This window comes from Bombus bifarius, unplaced genomic scaffold (assembly GCF_011952205.1).
Source record: "Bombus bifarius isolate JDL3187 unplaced genomic scaffold, Bbif_JDL3187 scf7180000009790, whole genome shotgun sequence".
Taxonomy (NCBI): Eukaryota; Metazoa; Arthropoda; class Insecta; order Hymenoptera; family Apidae; genus Bombus; species Bombus bifarius.
In genome coordinates this window covers 1,235,241-1,258,497 of record NW_022885336.1, presented here as the reverse complement: position 1 = coordinate 1,258,497, position 23,257 = coordinate 1,235,241, and the positions used below count along the sequence as shown (strand labels likewise).

General features: G+C 35.0%; 1 protein-coding gene across 2 annotated transcripts in view; it reads left to right on the top strand.

Annotated features, from left to right (window-relative positions):
• The window catches only part of LOC117215762 (glutamate receptor ionotropic, kainate 2-like), a 73,562-nt gene that overhangs the window by 40,447 nt on the left and 9,858 nt on the right, over positions 1–23,257 (top strand). For both annotated transcript variants that reach the window (XM_033462228.1, XM_033462227.1), the window contains 4 exons: positions 8,267–8,422; positions 10,147–10,358; positions 14,397–14,696; positions 21,587–21,685. In XM_033462228.1, coding sequence (XP_033318119.1) covers positions 8,267–8,422; positions 10,147–10,358; positions 14,397–14,696; positions 21,587–21,685 — 767 coding nt within the window. The remainder of the gene's footprint in view (positions 1–8,266; positions 8,423–10,146; positions 10,359–14,396; positions 14,697–21,586; positions 21,686–23,257) is intronic.

Below are 23,257 nucleotides of genomic sequence, written 5' to 3'. Positions count from 1 at the left end.
GCAGACGGGTCAAACGGAACAGTGAATGAAATTCACGTTTGCCTCGGGATATTGTGGTTCCAAAGACCACCATTGTTCTCCCTTTATTTTGCAAAAATCAATTTTCTGCCGATTTTTCTTTGTTATTAATGTTCAAAATAAAGATAAAAGTCGTTAATACGTTCGACGGGAAAGTTGCCCTTATTCATAAGAGGTGATGTTTTATTTTCTATATTTGCAAAGTATTCAGATTATATTGTACAAGCGGATTTCAAACTCCAGAACAAAGTACTTGCGCATTGGTATTTGAAACAATCGAATCTCGAGAAGGTACTATTTCTATTTTGAAAGACAAACGACTATACGTGTAGAGACTATGTATAGTGTAAGAACACGCTGAGTCACACTTTTCAGGATAATTTCGGAATTCAATTAATTCCGCATTATCGGCACTGTCATTTTATTTTCCTTGTGAAGATTCTTGCTTTTGTCCTCTTGTAAAGTTTGATAACAATGGGGTAAATTAACAATTTGTTATTTAATTCACACACGGCCGAGAATCCCGGTATTTAACAATAGAATGGGAATTGTATGAATTATAATTCCGGTTCATCAAATATTTACTGCAGTCTCCGGTTCGGTCGAAAATACATTAAAGAAGCTAAAATTTTAAAGCCATCACGTTCCGGCAGTGTTTTAACGAATTAATTTAGTAAAAACATTCCGTTTTAATAAATTAAAAGCACTCGACGACCAACCAATCGAATTTTCTATCGCGTTTCGTAAATTCATTCATAACCGATCATTACATATTGATACCAAGAGGAGAGCGAAAAAATAACAGCGTTTTAATTAAATTCACATACTTCGTTGGTGAAATTTCACACATATTATTAACTTTCATTATTTATTGTTCGTTCTGTTTCGACGAACGATGTTTCTCCATCAGTCGATTGTATTTAATTTATCCAAGTTATCATTTCAATTATCCATAGCGAGGTTTTACATGAATTCGGCGAAATTTTATCGAGTTTCTCATTACGAAAATATCTGCACACCCAGACAGGATATATCGTCGATTGATCCAAGGTCAAAATTAATCGATTCCAGGTTGATTCACGATTCTGGGTCAATCGTAATAGAATTAAGGCGAATGGAGCAGGTTCAGCGAAATAAAAGAGTGAGAGAAGGAAAAGCGAATGATCGATCACTGAACGATACGTTCGTTCGACTGATATCCACCCAAAGCATCCAGCACGTGTAGAATTTAATGCGAATCCATAAAAAATGATTCCATTTGATGCGCCATTCTTCTATTCGGATAGTCTTGAAGAAAATTCAATTTACTATCAAACGGTAGATATTTCGTTATCGTAAATTATTTGTAATGATTTCCCGAAGCAATTTTTACATTTTCATTAAGGGAACCACGATAGAAATAATAGATACGAGTACTCTTTGTCTATGAAACTTTAGAAGTCTCAAGTTACAAGATATAGGTATTAAAGAATCTCCTTGCATTACAAATTTAACGATATAACAAACTGCAATTTCGTAGTAAATTTTGCGAACAAGTTATCTAATTATCTTATTTGATATAAAATAGTAAAATACGAACAACAAAGTCTATAGCCTATAACTTGTAATTTATCAATCCACTAGTGTTCCTAGTTGACAAATTACTGTTCAACGATGCATAATAAGAAGATGAAGAATATTTACAATTTTTTAACAATCTTGTATCAGCGCATCTTATATTAACGACAAACGAAGCTTCCCACATAAAAAATTCGTCACTTGTCACTTGTGTTCACTAGACACGTATTGGGTTGGCAACTAAGTAATCGCGGATTTTGTCATTACCACTAATACAAAGAACGATGTATTTTATTCATTCGAAGAGACTCTCTCCCGTCTACTTACGTTATCTTCTGTGCACAGTACGACTACAATTACAATTCGCCTGTAGCGCTGCTCGTTCCTTGGTTGACCACAGCTGCTGGAGAACAATTTCCGAGACGTTAAGACGTTCCAGTAAGTTCACATTTATCGTAGAGCCAGTATGCAGCTTGGTCGTTGCGTCCCGTCCTGGTCGTCGACTGTGTCTAATCGTCGAAAATCTGGATTTATCCGCAACCACGCAACCATCCTTTCTTCCGTGTAATACCGACAGCATTTAGGTTCTAGTCGTGTGAAACAACCGACACATCGGCTCGAAATACGAGCAGTTGAATTTGCGAGAGCCTCTTCCTATGCTTCGGTCGGCCCGCGGTGTGTTTCCAACACGCCACACCGCACCGGTGTAAATAAATGCTAATTAACTCATTCTGACAATTAATTGGATTGCATAATAATTTCGACCGTGTTTAGATTGTAGATTTAGGGGTTGTTGCTTTCATTAATCGCTCTCGTAATGAGTTTATAATATTTAACATATTTATAAGGATGATAAAGATGTACTGTGTAGTATTTTTTTTATCAAAAAATGATAATACGTGCTTTGAAACGGTTAATGAATTCTCAAAAAATAGTTTCCATGGCGAGTTAAAAATCAGACGAAGGCCCAATATTTATTGTAAATATAGAATAAATTGCAATAATTTGTAACACTTCGTGAAAAAAGCGTACATGGTATCTAGAAGTCGTATGTACCCTTCTGCAATTATAAGCAACGTTTATCTTTACTATCTATCAATTTATTTATTTAAAAGTTCACTAGAAACTATATCTAATTGGGAATAATAGACAATTATGAATATTCGTAGCTATAACACCTAAAGAGGAGCATGAAGATTATTGTCTACATTCAAACATTTAAAAATAATCTTTATTTTGCCCATCATAATTAATTGTACTGAAAATGGATGTTGCAAAATTCGACAAATTTTTTCGCGATGAATCCATGCGTTACTTATTTTCCTATAATTTCTTGAAATGAATTTTAGAAGCTATTCGAGTTATTTCTCATTATCGATCAATCTCTGGGTTTCATTTAATTTATAATAAATTAGTCTTAAGTGATTGTGTGTCGAGGCTTCAAGTAAGGTATTGATAACGGAGAACTTCAAGAAGACATGATGCATTAACCAGTTTGGTATGACATGTTAGTGTCGCAGCTAATTGAAGTGTATGTGATCAAACAATGAGTGTAACATGCAGAAAGTCAATATCGTGTACGTAGCATCGTATACGTAAAATGACAGATTAACGTTGGAGTAGAATAATAAATTTCTCATGATATAATGTAAAGACCAAAGTTGTTGAGGAAATAGGAGATTAATAATAATTTACTAGAAATGATTACGCTATTGTAATACATACAATAATTCATGTCTATCTTCATAGCGATAGGAATAGTTGTCGAGAATTTAATGCAATTATTTATTGTAAATAATATTTTTATTGAATCTATTATTTTATTGTTTGTTCTACTATGTTATTATAGTTTTACACCTTCAAATTATCGTAATGAACGATACCGGTTTGGGTTGTTTAATAAATAAAATCCCTATATCATTTACTGTGAAATTTAATAAACGTTAATTAATTCTCTTCCATCTTTTTCTCTCTAATGATAGTACGGTAAATGTCTAGTTCGTTAAACGAAGAAGCATCACGTTCCATTGATTCGCAATATACCAGACCATTCACCATCCTCGTGTCACAGGCTCGAATTTACGGCGCCATATGACTCAGGAACGCAATGTTAACCCAGCAAATTGAGACAGATTGTATCCAGGTTTTCGATTCGTCATGCTCCTTGCAACGCCTTTAATCTCATGGAAATCAGATTACATCGAACCCACGTGCCGTGGCATCACCAAAAGGAAAGAACAAACACGGCACCCTGTTTTGAATATCAACATTCATCGTCGAAATTTCTATGCATGTTAAGTACAAGATAAGAAAAAAGAAACACGGCGGTCAAAGCGGATAAGCCGGTAAAGGGAAATGCACAAAATTGTTTCAAGATGCTTATTCTATCGCTATATATAACTACGTTCTATTGCCGCAATTTTTATTTGCGCACGTAACACAAGGTAAAGATCGAGTTATCATAAAAATAATCGTACCAATTCTCCCTCACTTTTATCTCACATTTTTATGTAACGATCTAGCGATAACCGAAAATCATTTTCGTTTTAATTTATCTCCGTACTTTTCATCGTTCTCTCTATCGCGATTATTACGATTTTTACGAATTTCTACCGCATGATTTGCCGCATATAAATGGCCACATATTACATCGGAGAATTCTCAATCGACTGACATTCGATTCGTCTTCTATTTCGAAACCCGATAGAAAATCGAATCTTAACGATTCTTCTTGTAGAAACAATATTGCTGGGAACACTAAACGCGGCAATTCACCAGCACTTATTGATTTCACGACAATCAGGAGCCATTATTGTCGGCGTAATCCCATCATGGGCGTCGAATCACCACAGTTGGCCGGAGATTATGGAATCTGTGTCTAAGTATCGATATGAAACTGGACATGTAGTGGGCTGCCAGTCAGTCAGGTTTGACCACTGGCTGATGGGTTCGCCGCGTAATTCTGTGTTAGCTGAATGATTGAAATTATCTTCATGACTGATGTCGAGATCCCGTTTACCAAACCTATTCTATATACTCGTGAGATCGTGCGGGCGTGCATAACAATCCAGTAACATGTCAAATATATAATTAGCATGACAAAATATGCATTAAACGTCGCGTTTATTATTAACGTCGATAGATTTCGAACGTTCCTATGGGACATAGTTTCGACCGTGAAACCGACGTACACTGCTTGTTATTGATATTCTTCGTCGGTGGATATGCATAAAATTACGCGTAAAAAATAGAAAAAATTATGCGAACGATCGCATGACGTATGTATCGTACCGATAGGTTCACGAAAATTGAAGTAAATCTAGAAATTCATTAGAAGAAATTATTGAAGGGTTTAAGAATTTGTATCATTTCCGGAACGTTAAATTGTACAAAACCCGTATTCAATATTACAATAATAATTAATTTCATCGGTTTCTGATATGATAAAATTAATCCTTTGCCTATATTTGTTATTTGTTGATCACCGCTTTTAATTAATTTTAGTATTCGTATTATTATGATATTTGTTACTATTTTACCCCATACACGTTTTAAACTATTTTACATACACATTTAGATTTATTGAACAAATTTAGTTGAAACTTTCGCAACGCAAATTAATCGTCGTATGAAATCAGTAAATGTTTTAATATCTGTAGACAAGACTGTATATCAAAAATTGATCGCCTGTAAAAAATGTATCAGCGTTAAAGTATTTTCGAAATTCGTGAAACACGAATGAGCGCGTTTCGAAGACCGATATCGACGCAGTGGCGCCGTTTTTCTTTTATACAGAATTTTTCATCAAGCCTGTAGGTGCTTCGATTAAAGTTGGTATCGGTTGCGCGAAAATTTCAATCGGAACACCGTGACAATCGTAGCGAAACAGCAAATAACGAAAGAAAAAAAACGGGCTTAATAAATTCGTTTTAATCGAAAATATTTAATGAAACGAGATTTATCTGAGTGTTATGCATACAGAAATTTGTCTGGTTCGATGTTGAAACATTAAATGATTCGAATTAATGACTGATATTTCGTCGAAAATATTTGGTCGCTACGTTTCTTTTTGACATTCCACTGTTTTTTTTCGTATCTCTTCAGTCTCCAATGCTTTTTACGAATTTATTCGGTGCCACTATGAAACAAAAGATACACACAGGCAATTGATCTAGTCCTTTGTGAACGTTGTATTGTTACGAAAATTTTATACGTTTCAAACTGATCAGTCGTCGAATGTGAATGAGAGAACGATGAGAATATATCGAACTACAATACGTAATTCAGAATTCAATATCGCAATCTCGTTTTAAAACAGAAGGCATATAACTGAGCATCTGTTTGGATTATTTCGTGAAAACTACGCGTTCTGACTTTTTACCGCGAAAATCCGCGTTGACGCGTGCTTCCACTTGTACTTGCTGACGCGCAATATTTTTAATGCGATTTACTCGCTAACGTAATAGAAGGCACACGCTACTGGAATCTTGCTGAAATATTACAGCGTTCGAATTATCACATTTATACAATTTTTCGTAAGTTACTCCAATATAGATACTAGAATAATCCTAGCGATGTTTAATATTCGTTGTTCTTATCGTTCGTACACATGTTCTTAAAAATTGTTCAACATTTTTAGTTTTTTTCTCTTTTTTTTATGGCTGAAGGAAGAGTTGAATCGTATCGATTGAGATATTACATTGTCCTGGAAATTTATGTTTTTGTTACCTGATGTACCTGATTATCTGACGGATTATCTACTATGCTCATTATCATTCGACCAAATTCATAAATATCCATTCATAAATATTATCACACTTACAGAAATTCGAACAAATCTTAGAAATAAATGAGACTTTATTAATATCTTTAAGAATTATTCTTTCATTTGAACTTTTAAATATACTATTTTAATCCTTTCACAATTTGTACGTTTCAACTCTCGCAGCCCGGAGAAAGGGTTATATGAATGCTAGACAAGACTGTAGCTCGTGCAAGTAGTCAGATATAGTCGTATAAATTTCACATCTTAAACATCATCATACTTAACACAATTATTCCTATAAAAAGTTAACAATACGCATTTCCTTTCTTTACATTCGATGCTAGAAATGTATGCATCTTCAGCGTAAAGAAATGTTTTCTAAATTGCTCGTTCGAAATTCTTCGTCATTTTAATACCCTGTCAAGGGACTGCAATCATTCTCCTATATTTTCACAGAAAATTTCCCAAATCCTTTTGTATCGATTACCTTTCACTTGAAAAGAGGAAATCTCGAGACACGAAGTAATAGCAAACAACGTGATCGAAACCACGAAGAACGATTTAACACGAATTAGCCGTAGATCTCGAGCAGCCGGGCGGGATAAATTCAAACTTCTGTTTCTTTTATTGGCGTTCACTCGCACGTCGTTGAATTTCTACCGGAAGAAAGCGATTTCACCGGCGAGAAATTGTCCAATCTCGTCGAAGCTTCTGCCTTCCATCGCGATCTCGACCAATCTTTCGCCGGCACGCTCGAGCGAGTTCGAAAGTCGTCGTCGTCGTCGTCGTCTTCCTCGGCTGAAACGACGTCGAAACGCTTGCGAGAGAAAGCGATCGTTCCCCGGTGTTTCGTCGAATGAAAATTCGTTCGCGTCGCCACGAAACGATCCCGTGTTTCACGCTGCCGGAATTTAATTAGAAACGTCGACGTCGGCTTTGTCAGACGAGGGTTGGGGACCTTTTCCTGCCTGCAACTTCCGATCAAATGTAAATGCAGGCAACTTGATTTTTCGTCGCTCTAGTTTGCTGAATTTGAACGAAGTGGAAGGACACGTTTGTATGACGTGTAAAATTGTATTTACGCTACGTGACAATATTAAAGGGTTGCTAACTGTATGTTTTCTTAAGGGAATTGTCGATTTTTCAACTACCATAACTTTGCTGCATTCTATGATTTATCGAAGTCCCATAACTCACAATCAATATAGGTAATCGAAACACTTTTGATAATTGAAGAGAAATTGATCTTGCTATTCATGGAATATTAATATCCCATTCACGAAACAATCAATTCGATTGTCCTTCGATTCGTATTGATCATCCTGACGTGAGTCGATTACTCTGCCTTTGATTGAATTGTTTTCGACGTTCATCGCGTCTACTTCAAAAGTTCGTAATTGTCAGATGGCTGATATACGGATGCAAAACTGGGAATCGAATTGCAAACTGCAGAATTACGATATCGTAAAATTTGATGTTCTAGTTAACCTACTTTACGGCTACTCTACTTTTCATTTTGTTCCTCACAATTGTAAGGATATATGTTCACTGAAAAATTTCGTTCTCAGCCACTTCTCTCACAGCGAAAATTTAATTTCTAAGAAACTCATAATTGAAATGAAACCACAATCTACCCAGTTTCCTTTATACTATTTATAAACAACGCCCGAATAACAGTCCCTGAGACGCAACAAGATTCGCACTTTATATTCACCAAGATACCAACAGGCTGGCAAACTAGAGCGGTAATCTCATAGCGATCTTTAGAAATATTAAACGGCAAACATTATTTTGAAATTATGTTATTTCCTTATAATCTTATGCTTGTCCAATCTCTCCGAAATTAAAAAAAAAAACTTTATAATCTGCCAGTAATGACTCCGGTAAAATAGTCGAATGGTACGTCACGTTTTCTGTTGTTGTCAGGTGCAATCTTTCATGCAGGCGATGAGGAGCACATAGCTGCGTTTCAATCGGCGATATACAAGACGAAATTCGAGCACGTCGCACCCGCATTCGAGCTGGAGTCCATCATAAAGCAGGTAGAGGTTAATACCGACAGCTTCAGGACCGCCGCTGCTGGTTTGTATGAATACTCAATACATATATCATATATATATATATATATATATATATATATATATATATATATATGATATATATATATATATACATACATATATGTATATATATGCACATACTAGTCATACTGCTCATAGGTATTTCCTAATCTCCGATCACCTACGCTGTTTAAAGGGATAGGAAATTGACGAAAAAATTAAATTAAATCAAATTAGATTAAGAATTTTCTAATAATTATGCACATAAACTAATAAGTTTTTAGCTGTTTCTTTAATAGAGTATTCGGTTTATATTGATTTATTTCAATATTAAATGTATACTCTACGATTAAAACACGATTGAAACATAAAAATTCAAAGATTGAAACAGGACTAATGAAACTTTGTATTTCTTGTAAGGTACAAATTTTTAATTACACAATTTGGCATCAAATATTTTCTTTATTGTCAAATAAAGTAATTAAATTTGGTGCAAATATTTTCGTATATAGAACCACTTGCTATCAAATAGCCACTCCTACTCAATTGGAAATTAGTTAAATTCGCATATACTAGAATTTAAAATTTCAAACTCGATTTTCTCACAAACTGAGTCTCCAAACGAATTTCATTACCCTCGATTTTTGCTTTATTCCAAGTCATATAGAATCTCCCTGACTCAACCACAAATTATGAGTCATGCTTTATAATAACTGCCCTAATAGGAAGACTTTTAAATGGAAGTACATTTACTACGAATCGTTTTTAGTTTACATTCGAGATAGCCGCGTGGCAAAATCAGCTGACTAGAAAGGTTCAAAGCTGCTAATGAACCAATTAACAAGCGAACATATACGACTGATCGATCGCGAGAAATTTAAACGTTTAATTCCAGTTAATTGCAGAGGAAACGCGACGAGCATCGTCGATGCTAAACGAACAGAATCTAACGAGTAAGATAGTCTACGATTTTCTTGCGATCGAACTCCTTGAATCCGATCGACGCGATAAATTTCACGTTAAATCCTGTCGCGAAGAGAACTGATCGAGAGGTGGAGCAATAATAAAGCGTAATTGGACGTCTGTGCCTCGCGATGCAACTCGATATTTAAATAGTTTCTCTCTTTTTTGTTGTCTCCTTGAAATTGAAACGCGTAATAAGATTATTTTTAATACGATCGTATCTCTCGAGCACCGCTCTTTTTATATCGAAGAATTCGAAGAATAAGATATTAATTAACTTTCGTTTGAAATTATACACATTTTCAAAGTCATTGAATTAGGACCAAAAGTTTCAGAGTATTTCATGTTTCTTAACAAAATTCAGTGGATTCTAATACAAAAATTCATTAATTACTAAAGTATTGTATACAAAACGTCATTTATAAATGTTACGATATTAAGATGAATCGAATCTTAAAGATAATTAGGAAATTATTAAAATTCATATATTCAGTATAATAATATTACCCTTATTTTGTTTTCTACCATTATTTTATTTTTTCCTCATTTTTGTGCCGTGCTTACAAAATGTAAAATTTCTACGCATACTCTTGAAATGACCAGGATTTAACCTGATCAAAATTTATCAAATCTGGAGCATCATGGTTATCGCGTTCCCTCGAATAGCAACTTACGTAGTGGTCTTCGTCCCGCAGCCAATTCCAAGATAGCCTCGTTCGTGCACTTTACAAGATGCAATTTGGTGAACCGGACAAGCCGAGGTAACACGCTTTAACATTGCAGCCTGTGAGCTTTTGGAGGAGGGTGTGGCAGCAATCTTCGGTCCTTCGAGTTCGTACACTTACGGAATTGTCGCAAGCATCGCGGCACGGTTCGACGTGCCGCACATGGACTATTTCTGGCGACAGAACGAGGAGCTGCAGGAAGGCCAAGAACCGAAAAACCCGACACCGATGACGATCAACGTGTTCCCTGACAGCAACATGGTTAGCAAGGTAAGCGAAAATCGAAGTGTTGGCATCGGAAGGGCTGAAGTTAATTGCTGTCTCATGACGTGGAACATATTTTCGTCGAAGAATTAATTAAAATGAATTTGACGTCGATTATTATTTTTCATCTAAATTTGCAAGTTAAAAACTTTGTTCAGATTAGTCAAATTATCTGAATTCAAGCAACTCGAGCATAAATCTGTTAGTTAGTTGTCCTCAAATATCCTTTCAATTTTCTATTCTTCTTTTCATTTGACATGTCACTTGATATCAAGTCATTTGGATTCAAGTAACCTGACTAATTAGACAAGGTTTTTACGACTTCAGACACGAATCGATATTCAAATAACGCCCTTCCTAATATATGTAACAAGTATTTGTACGATGCCTGTTACACAGTGTAATTACAACATAATACGTGAGATATCAACATAATTTGAAAAAGAAATATAAAATGTGAGTAAAATAGAAATAAAGATTCGTCAGCTGATTCATTGACTCGCACTGCTACGAGAGTGTTTCTCGTACAAAATTAACTTGTAAACTGTGACTGATACGTATTTTGTAAAATAAGCTTCGATCGACAATCTTGTGCATCTTACCTCGTCTTTTAGAACCACGTGTTCTAAATTCTAAGTATCACCCACATTTTCTAACACACTGTATACATATATGGAAACTTTCACCGCGTCAATTTTACCTGGTGACGCGACGCGACAGAAACCCTTCGGAAAGGAAAACCAATGAAAGAAAAAATGATGGGGTGAAGAGAAGGCAGCGAAATGGGCAAGCACCAGGGCGGAGGTGGCGTTTCGATGCATTTTAAATTACTCGTTTAATGAGGCAAATCGAGCCGGATTGAAGTAGCTGGTGCATTAAACCGGCTAGTCGAAGCTAATGAGCGCGATCAAAGACCAAACTTCGGCTAACGACGCCGGATGAGTTTTTATTCTGCCGGTCTTTTCATGGACACAGCGTCGGAAAAACAAACGAACGCGAGTTGATACGAATCGAACGGGGTTCGCCGATTAAGTCTAATTAAAATTGTCGACGAACGTGCGTGACAAGCGTAAAGGATTATTTAACGTTTCTTTATCTTTATGGCGCAATTAAAATTTTTTTAAGCGCAGTTCCTGCCCCTGTATGTATGCGAGGTTAGTTAAATTTAAATCTCATGGTAATTGATACAGTACGTTGGTGCTCATGCTTGATGCAAAAATATGCATCGATATGTCGGAAAGAAAAAACGGGATAAGGAATTATAAAGGAAATGTTAAATGCATGAAACGTATAAAAAGTCTTGTGCCAGAGAAAAAGGCAGCGATTAATATTATACATATATCGATGAACAATAAACGGCTTACGACCGTTCGCGGCTAAGAATATTAACGGCGATTAATCTTTAGGAAATAAGGGAATCGTTTAATGAATTATACGATATGATAATATTTATGGAAGCAACAAATTTATTGCCTGCTTCTTAAAGTTTTTTTTTTGAAGATACATCCACTGACAGAAGTGTTCGAGCATTTAGGTATAGAAACTTTCTATGAATGTTTCATATCTGCAGTATAAAACATTTTGAAATCTCGTTAGTTCTGTAATGTCTCATCGACGTCACTGTCACGACCATACTCGAAAAGTTTGAAACAAATGCGAATAGAAGGTATAAAATACATATTTATTTTAAGTATACATTTTTATATTGGTTTCATATTTTATCGATATATTAACTGATATATTTCATTACAGTTTCATAAAATGCATATAACGTATATATCGATAAAAATTTTCTACGGTAATTACTCAAATATTTCCACGAGTCACTGTATATAGTCATAGCAAATCGTAAATTAAAATGTTTTATAAATATAAAATATAAATATATATTTTCACATTTTCGTAAATTCATGTGACATTTGAACTCCATAATTACGAACTTTTAAACCATTACAAAATGCATCGGCGCTCCCTTTTTGATTCTTCTCCGAACCATATGTTGCTGATCGCGAAATATCACGGTTTTAACAGAAAATTCTTCCCTCCAGAGGCGTAAAAATATTTCAATATTCTCTCTGGTCCTTGCAACCTTTGGAGGCTTTTATTTTGTTTGATATGTATATATATATCTTTTTTTTTTTTTGTTTCGTTATCGTGATGCCCCTTTTGCGGCATTTTTACACAGTTGCCACAGGAAAGAACGACCGAATTTTCGCTCGTTGGATTTTCGCTTGTTCAAACAAACTCGACGGTAGTTTCGTTAATTTATCGCAGACATTGCGACGTTCGACGTTCTCTCGACTAACAACAATCCGCATGTAACTAATACCCGACAAATTACTAGGTTTAAACACAAATTCGAACATTTACGTTCATTTTTCACGGAAAACTAATGTTTCTGACATTTCATTTGGAGATCACGCAGGAAAAACGTGTTAAATCTATATTTGTCGATTTCCTGGTTTCTATGTCTCTAGTAGCTAAGAAATGTATTTTAATATGAAATTGTTGAAAGTGAGAATAGATAAATTCGAAGATATAAACTTCTTGGAAATAGGCAACAAATTTGTAATATTTTATAAAAAAACTAGTAATATTAAATTAGTCTAGCTTAATTAATACTAGTTTGCATAATTAGGGTTGTAAATATCATTGAAACGATCAAGAAGATGGCAGAAATATTTCATTCAAAAGTGGAATAAAAGCATAGTATCATTGGTATGAGATTAATTAACAGTATACTAAAGTTTAAAATTACTTCCTATAAAACGTGAAACCATTTGAAGGTAATTGGTCATTTCATGTGTAACAGCTTCACGGTATATTCGTTAATTATTAATGATGATATTGCCATTGAAAATATAAATAAATAATAAAAATATATATTATATGTACACATGTAATAAAAGCGTTTAATAATAGCAATAATAATATAAATTTTCCACAATTGAATACTTGAAACGAATCAAAATTAATTAATTACTTAAATTTATAGCAATTTTGCAGCTTTGATTGCTGTTTAAATAGTAAATTATAAACATCAAGCATGTTCGTACATAATATATTTGAATCATCTGTCGTAAGATAGAAAACAAAATTATACTAAGTGAATGTAGAACAATTAACCAAGTTAAATCCAGTTTTCAAGCTTTTTCGCTATTTTAAGCCATTCAAAAAGACAATTACGGTATAGTAGAAATATGAAGTTTTATTTCATTTTTCTTCCGTATAATACACGAACATATTGCAACAATTTTTTTTTTTTTTTTTTTTGAACGTAGAGGTAATTAAAACGCGTGAGTTTAGCAGGTAATTAGAATAGAATGCTAAGTGACGTCAAACTCTCGTAACACTTGAATATTCAGGGTACGGAACGCAATTGCACGTTTGCTTTTCTATTTTTTTTTTCTCCTCCGCGTATAGCGTTTCTTTTAACATCTGTTGCGCAAAAAGCGCAGTTTCATTGAAAAAACAAAATAAAAAAGAGAAACACGAATACATATCTATCGCGATTTTACTGTATATTTTTTTACAGCTGAATCGTTATTTCTTAAATACTTATATCGTTGCATTTTCACTATTACAATCACGATATTGCATTTACTTCGTCGTTACATTACTGCACCTTCACCATTACGTTTTAATCATCGCTAGGCTGCGAATATGTTTTCGAAAGATTTTTAAACACATCACTACATTCGTTACGAAATTTAGCGAGTGAAACAAATCTCTACGCAAATTTCATCTCTTCGGTTGTGCTTCCAAAAATATAAATTTCTATAAATATCCGCACACTTGCACTTATAGCATTGCATTTCTACTGCTGCAATTACATCATTGCTTATATCTCGTTAAATTTCTATGATTTCACTTGCACAACTGCACGCGTACTATTAAAAGTACACTATTGTGCATGCACTAGAGGATTGCTATAACTGTTTAACTGCAGCATGTGTGCGAAATTAACTGTTCTATCGGAAATAACACTGACCCGACCGAAATCGAATATCATTCCCAGTAAAGGATACGTAATATTTTCCCCAGGCGATCGCTGACGTGGTCGAATCGATGAAATGGAACTCTTTCGCGGCTGTGTACGAAGACAACGACGGTTTATCGCGGATTCAAAAGGCTCTGTCACTCAAGCGAACGAAAGACAGCGCTATCACGATAAAAAAACTCAGCGAAGGGGTGGATAATCGACCAGTTCTGAAGGAGATTCGCGCAATGTCCATCTGCAATGTGATTATCGACGTCAAGCCGAGTAACATCATCGAGGTGCTCTATCAGGCGATGGAGGTCAAGCTGCTGGCGGACTACTGTAATTTCTTAATTACTTACCTGGTATTACACCACATTCTACATTATATGCGTAGATCTTATCGAGAAACTTGTAACTATTCCCTCTAATGATCGACCCAATCCACCTACAATTAGTCGTAGAATAACATGGGGTTGCTGATTATTCTTTCGTAGATTAAGTTCCGAGATCATTTTGATTTAGAAATTTACTCATAAGCTTTTATTTATCATAATGCAAATTAAGATTTTTCAGGATTAACAATAAGTTTATCAGACTTATTATTTGTTAATTAAATTTCTTTATAAGATAAGTAGACTTCCTATAGTTAGTCGTAGAATAAAATAACAAGTGGAAGAAAATTTGTCCCTGGTTACATCGTCTGTTCGTTGTAACAGAGTTTAAAAACGGTCTTTACAAGATCGAGAAAAATCCATTTTTATGGTGAAAGTAATTAAAACTTCGGATTAAATGTAGAAGTTTCCAAATTGTTCTGAAATCTATGATAATATCAGTAATGATTGATAACTATCACTAATCTTATATGAGTTTCCTTAAACATGCTTAATTACAAGTTTACCTTTAGAGTAAGTTAATACGATAGTTATAAAGCGTGTCTAATCGCGAACGACTAAACGGAATAACATTTTGCTCTCTTCTGTTTATCCATACAAGAAACTGCAAATACGTTTCCTACGGTTCGTGGTCTCGTTTTTTAACAAAGGATATGTTTCGGAAAATTCATTTGTACGCATTTAGAGGTAACGAAGTTTAGACGATGGAGAGAGATTTACGACTTCGAACAATGAGCGTTTTGCGAGCTTATTTTAGATTCTACAACGCCCGCGTCGGTTCCATTTGTTCAAATAATTCAACAAAATCTACAGCTCGTTAAATCGGAAATTGGGTAGACAGTGTAAAAATTGGGAACTCCGCGTTTTATGAAATTTAAATACATTTAAAAATTGACTTATCCAATAATTAGAAATATTTCTATTCTATTAATTGTTTCAACTTCTGAAAGATTGTATTTAATCGTTAAAACATTACACGGATCTCAGGTTCATTTCACGCGCGCAAAAATGGCTTCGTTTCATAGTCAAATTACAATTCTCAAGTTTACAATCCTCGACATATGGAACGAAAAAGAATATGCTAGGCGTGCGTCCGTAGAAAGTTCGTATGACAATACTTTCGCTTCACGGACAAGATTTATCGAGTAGGAATTAATCGTAGTGGACAGTAAATGTGTTAACTTACTCCAACCAAGCCAATAATGCCAATAATCTCGTCTATTCATCCAAAATCGACACGTATCCAGTCACTGGTGTCCTAAAGGTTTTCTGGACACCGAACCGCGGACAATTAGCAGAGATAATCGTGAATCGAACGCGGATTTTTGATGGCGGCCTTTCCCAGGGAATTTCATTAATAAATCCATGAAACGCGTTGCGGTCACGTTCACCGCCTGGCGTAGTGACTGCATTAGCTGGTTACAATCGCCAGGCTTTTTATTAAACGTAGCCATAAATCGCAGCGAGTAATTGTTTTCAGCGATACGCCAGTAATAGCGTGCCGTCTGAACATTCCATCGTTCGCCATCATTCCCGCGGAATACGCTTTTTATGAGGCATTACCATCGAGCACGTAACAATACCTCCACAAATAACGACGTTCGCGTCGCGTCGAGGGTTTTCGCGCGAGGCATATCGTTTCTCCATTTTATTCTTTTTCTTCTTCTTCTTCTTCTTCTTTCACCCTCCTTACTTTCTTTATTCCGCGCTTTTTTTTTGTTCCAAAGCGGAACAACGTATCGACGTCCTCCGAGAGACGCGTAGAAACGTCCCTTTTGTCGAATTGTGCATGTATCTAAAGACAATGCGAACTTTCAAGGGAAAGTTACGAACTTCTGCGATTTACGGGGGAGTTCGACTGGAAAAGGAAACTAGCGCTGCGTCTTTTTAGAGATACGTTTGATGGAGGTGGATGGTGTAAGGTGTTGCATGGGGGTTGGTTAGGCTCTCAGAGTGGGAGTTTTAGATGATTGTTTAGGTCAAACGATGGAAGGTAATTTAGATAAAAGAATCGTTCGATACATATCACTGACACGATATACAGGGTGGTTGGTAACTGGTGGTACAAGCGGAAAGGGGGTGATTCTACACGAAAAAAGAAGTCAAAAATATGGAATAAAAATTTTTTTTTTTAATTTTTCCATCGAGACAACGATCTACAGTGAGATCCGTTATAACGTACCGCACGTGTACCGAGCGAAAATTCAAAGTCGGTTTTCTCGAAAACAAAGCCTCAAACGAAAAATTTTTATTGTATATTTTCAACTTCTTTTTTCGCGTAGAATCACCCCCTTTACGCTTGTACCACCAGTAACAAACCACCCTGTATATAAGTGTCAATTTTTTAGATAATAGGAGTTCATATTTTTATTGTCTTTAAATATTTTCAAATCATCTTTTTCGTTCCCTAAAATCAATCGGTGAATCTTTACGAAATGGTGTAAGTAATCGTAAACTGTGAAATAAACTTAAAAAGATCATCGCTATTCTCTACCTTTAAATTTATGCAGTTGGTCAATGTAATCTCTGAACAGCTTGAACGCGAAGGGCATTTTATGTGATTCGCCCTAAAAAACTACATCTATCTACAGTAGCGGACAAAAGTTTAACACGATGATTTGTAAACCGGATTACAAACATCTTATACGCAAATGGTTCTTCTATTCAGTTTGTCTCTTTGAAATAACATAGCTGTATGTTTGACCTTCGTAACCTCAGAACCGTCAGTTGTTGAATACAAACAATGTAGAAGTTACAACAGTTAGTTACCGCTTAGCACTTGTAAACAGTGGACATTAGTTTAAGACGATCTGTGTAAAACGTGAGTGTGAGTACAGTTTTTGAACATTTTGATTCTGGAATGTCAAAATCATTGTTTAGTGTACCTTTTATTGCTTAAAATTCATCTAGGTAGGAACAGACTATGGGTAAATCAAAGAATTTACTTGAAAACGAAAGGGAACAAATCGTAAGGCTGCGAAAGCAAAGTAATACCTTGACCGAAATAGCAAATATAGTGAACAGGACAGAAACGGCTTGTAAGCAAGCTTGGTATAAATTTTTAAAGGCAGGTATGTATTGCGATTAACCGAAAAACGGAAGACCACGGAAAACAACGCCGAAAATGGATCGCCGGATTCATCGATTGAGCGAAAAGGATCGTTTTCGTAGTGCAAATAATATTGCTACGGAGATAAACTACGATAACGATACACAAATTAGTGCTAGAACTGTTAGGAGAAGATTAGAAGACTTTAACTTAAGTGGGCGAAAACCCCAAAAGAAACCACTGCTGAGTTCTACGAATCGAAAAAGACGACTTGCATTTGCTAAAGCTCATAAGCATTGGACAAGTGAATATTGTCAAAAGGCATTGTTTTCGGACGAATCGAAATTCAATCGCGCCTCTTCTGACGGGATATGGTATGTTAGTCGTCGAATTGGCGAAAGTTTGAAAACACAGTGCGTTTTAAAAACTCTCAAACATGGTGGTGGAAACGTTATGGTGTATGCGTGTTTTTCTCGAGGCGGCCCTGGTCCGATATGTCGTATCAATGGAATTATGGACCGTTTTCAATACATGGGCATACTCAAAAACACAATGTTGTCTTTTGCACGCAACAATATGAGTGATGATTTTATTTTTCAAAATGATAATGATCCGAAGCACACGGCTCGGGTTGTGAAACAGATTCTTGAAGAAGAAAATATTACCGTGCTGCCGTGGCCGTCGCAATCACCAGACATTAAATCAATCGAGAATTTGTGGAGCATCATAAAAAAGACAGTACAAGATTATAAATCGAAAAATTTAAATGAACTTTACAATTGAAACATCTTACGGTAGATTACACATTACGGAGTAATATTACGGTAGATCAATGTAAAAAATTAATAGTTTCTATGCCAAGAAAATGTACCGAAGTGATAAGAAATAACGGATATTGAACAAAATATTGAATTTCAACAAAAATTGTGTATATTTTCTTACCAAAAATTAATATTTTTTGTGTAGTCTTAAACTTTTGACCGACAAAATATTATACAGATTTCGTTCCTTTTTTATAACAGCTACTGAGCAAAATATCAAAATGAAATTTTTTTTGTAAGTGTACAAACAAATGTCTAATTAGTTAATACCAAAAGTAGAACACTGTATTTATATTTTTTATGGAAAGTAAATCAATTATTTATTTCTTTCATTTCGTCTTAAACTTTTGCCCGCTACTGTATATATAAAATTGTTTGAGGTAAATTTTCATCCTTCAACAATAACAAAATTTTCTTCTACTTCAAATAAGCAAAAATTCGGCTTCCTTTTCACTTTCATTCAAACGCGTCCGCCGGTTATTTTTCTCTAGTTCCTCTTTAAAATTGCCGTGTTCTAGCTTTAAGCTATAGATGAAGCACTTTGATCACGGCGACAGTTCGACAGAAGTTGTAGGGACGCTCCTCTCTGGCGTTCGCAAATATTCGAAATTTGTCTGTGTATACAGAGGGCGAAGCACCAGGAGGAAAAAGGCGTGTCGTGTCGTATGAATTCGTGAGGAATTTCACGATGCATCTATATTTGTCCGGGCTGTCGAGAAATTCGTGGAAGACACCTCGTTGAACGGCGCTAAAGCCAAACCCGAGACACCAAGTGGACCCACATCAACGTCACTGTATCTGCCGGCCCGATGCGATGCTACGATTTCGATAACCCTGAATACCTTCTCCTCCTTCTCCGCAGGGTCGACCTTTACGAGTCAGCAAATATGTTCTAATTATAGTTTCAATGGAATGGGAAGGGTTGTACACAGCACAGAGAATGTAGTTAAACAACAACGTGTTTGTCTTCTGGCCGCTTTAGATTAATGGTTTCAGAGAGAATTTATTGAAATACACAGTGCTTCATGGGTAATGGTTCGTTTTATTGGATAATTATTTATTTCAGTGTAATCCTAGTTATGAATTTTATTTGAAATTATCGTTTCAGATAGAATTTGTTTAAATGGTAGCTTTTGGAAACGAGTATTTTTTATTAGACGGGTATTTAATTTAATTTAAATTTAATAATCTAGTTTATTTAAATTGTTTTTACGAAATGAAAGGATTGACTTGATTACTTCGGAGAAGATTACAACTTTGTAATTGTAGATAGCTTGGCGTCAGTATCGGGGAAGCTTATTACATTTCGTAACAAGAAGGTTGGTAACAACAAGATTGTAACAGTGTTAGTGCGAAGCTGACCCAAGTCGCGCTATTTCATATCGTATTTTGCCATTTCTCAATAGAACAGAGACATAACAGAATCATCTCCTGTCTAAAAATGTACTAATTTTATGACCAAAAAGTTGTAATTCGGTGAAATACGATCGTAGAGAGGTACAACTGGATTTATTTGTACGTGGGATATGAAAACTAATTTTCTTTATCGACGAAAGACAGTGTAAAATGGAAGGAAGGGAAGGAATGACAAGAAAGGAAACGAAAGATAAATCGAAGGCAAGAAGAAAGAAAAGAGGAAAGAGATTGCAGAAAGGGAGAGAATCGACCAATATTAAGAGAAAGGAGAGAAAGAAAAAAGGAGTAGATGGGGCAGGAAAGAAAAGGAAAGCACAGAAAAGTAAAGGAGGGAAGAAGGAAATGAGAAAGGAAAGAACGAAAGGGAAGCAAAGAAATGAAAAAAAAAGAAAACGTATTTCTCTATAAATATCTTTTATTTAATAATTGTAAATTGCAACTATGTGTACAATTTATTTTATTCTCTTCATCTTTTATCATAATCACCTTCTCATAATTTCTTATTTCCACCCACAGCATTGAACCCTCGATCAACATCCTTGATTACTTCGCTATACGAGAACCAGGCATCGCCTAAAGGCATTTATCTACAGTTTCTCGACTTTCCGAACAAAAATTACTAAAAAGAAACCAGTTAGTCAACAAACCATCAGAGCACTTCCGCGATACGTCTGGCCTCCGTTTACAGACACACTTCTTATAGTTAGCACAGAGTTCCCAAGTTATTTCCCGCTTGTTGCATCGAGATAACAAGGAAGCAAGGCGAACGACCGTTCAAACGTTGGTCCGCTTAAGATTCCAGATTTCACGGTTGCTGGTGTATAGTGATCGCTCCTCGTCGAATCAGGTCGAGCCCATTGAGACGCGTGTACACTATGATGGATCGCGTTTTCAGAGGTCAGCGTGAATTGGCCGAAACGTCCGAGATAGATGACGCATTATTTGGAGGTTTGGCTCCGCCGCCAAGTAAAAATGGGACGCGGCTGGCAATTGACACTTTTTAAAATTATGTCGCGACTAAAGCTGGGAATTATACACAATTTGCGTGCAACATAGTATATAGGGTGAACCACAGGTTTTAATCACCTCCGTTATTTTCGCTGTTAGTGGACTGGCCGAGATTCTTTTTGTCATAAATAGACCGTGAACGTTTATGCATTTATAGGAAATTTTAATGTACTCGTTACATTTAGAGGATGAAACAAATTTCTGGTTAGATTGTATTCTTTTAGTTGCGTTATAAATATATAATTGAAACGACAAACAAAATTCTTACTTCGGTATAAATTAATTTTCAATGTCACTTAATAAATGCAAATTTAGTATTAGAAATTATTGTGATTTTTTGTAGTGTTCTCTGGCCCATATACAAACGTCGATTGTAATCTAATAATTTTCATATCGCGTAATTGCAAAGGAGGAGTGTAACGTAAGCTAAAAGAATGTAAGACTTAAGCTAAATTGTTAGACTAATTTTTGTTCTATGTCATAATTGTTCTATGTTACAGCATATATAACTTTCTATATTTTCAACGCTATTGTCATATTATGTTTAATACTTCTATGAATTGTAGGACTCGACGAAATTACCCATCTGGGAAGTGCGAAATAAAACAACGACCAACATTACAGGACTCAACTTGCGGGAAAATGACGTAGAAGGAATTAATTGGGTAAATATAAAAAGTTTGCTTTTTAAAATTTAAATGTTCTTTATTTCACATAATTTAAATTTTATTTCAGAACAAATTCATTTAGTTACTCTTTATTTGAATAATGGTTTCTTTCTTTTATTTAGTAATAGGAACCTTTAACAAAATTATTAATTTAGTGGTGTTGATATTCTTAAAACTTATTCTTAGAAATTCTTAAAAATGAATTTAGTAATCGTCGATATTTCTGATGGCGATGTTCATATATAGCAAATATATATTTTAGGTGTTGATATTTTTGGTACTCAATGAACGTAGAGTACATGATGGTTTTTTTATGAATTGGCACTGTCGGGACTAAAATAACTTGATTTAAGCTCCCAAGAATGTTTCTTAAGATCGTAGAATTTTATAGCTCAGACATTTCATATAATATTTTCTTAATCAAATTAATATATGTTATGAACTACTTTTAAGAATTTAAAATTTGCTAAGAATTTCATCTTCAAAAATTGATAATAATATGGCGTACGTATAATCCAATATATTTTACATTAAATGAAAATTGATTTTGTCGTTCCTTAAATTTTTCTCCATTATCCTGCACTCTGTAATATTAAATTCCACGTAAAGAACTATAAAGAACAACCATGGGCATAGCAGTCGATACGACAAAAAAGCAGAAGATAAATGAACGTTCGATAAAGCTCATTTTTCTTGAATGAGGGGAAGACTTTTCTTGTAATCAGCAAATTAAAAATTTCTTTATTCAAACATATTCTCTAGTCATATATCAACTTACAACAAGCTCATAAGATTTCAGTCATTAGAAGTTCCGTTCTAATTAAAATCCGTCACAGTTTGTTTTCTGTCTTGACAAAACCATATGTATGTTACTTTATTTATACCTATTATTCAACAATACTACGTTTATGCAGAAACTCCACAAGCGACATTTTGCTGTGCGATATCGTTGCGATCAAGTGTCTGTCTTTATCGTTCTTAACAGAGAAAACAGAAAAAGGCACACGGTGAAATTATTTGACTGATCCTTTCTAGCTTGAAAAATAAAGGTATCTTCGAGAGTTTCTTCAAATAAACAATACAAATAAATCAATGTATTACTTATAATTAATGCATGCGTACATATCGAAAAATATGATAAAAAACGTTGAACTTTCCTACGACATTCTTCTTCAAAGTATTCACTGCAATAAAACACTGCAGTAATTCTAACGTACAGTTAGTATGAAATCAATAGAAAAAAATTAAAAAGCTAAAAATAAGTCTCTATTACACCACATCGGAAAAAGTGGGTTAGAAGAAAGTTAGAAACAGCTCTTCGGTATCTATCCCCAATTTCTTCAATCAATTTTCATGTACGTTTTCCCAAACATTCAACCACAATGTTTTTCATATGAAAAGGGTCGCTTAAACGGTGGTCCATCGGACCTCGAGGTTCGAAGTAATTTCTTCATTAACTCCATGGTACAGTGGAGTATCGCGTGTTCCGCTTCGAGGATACAACAACGTGAGGCCTTCCGTTTTCCGGAAAATCTACCCGCGACACGGTACTTCCGAGCAGCTGACGGC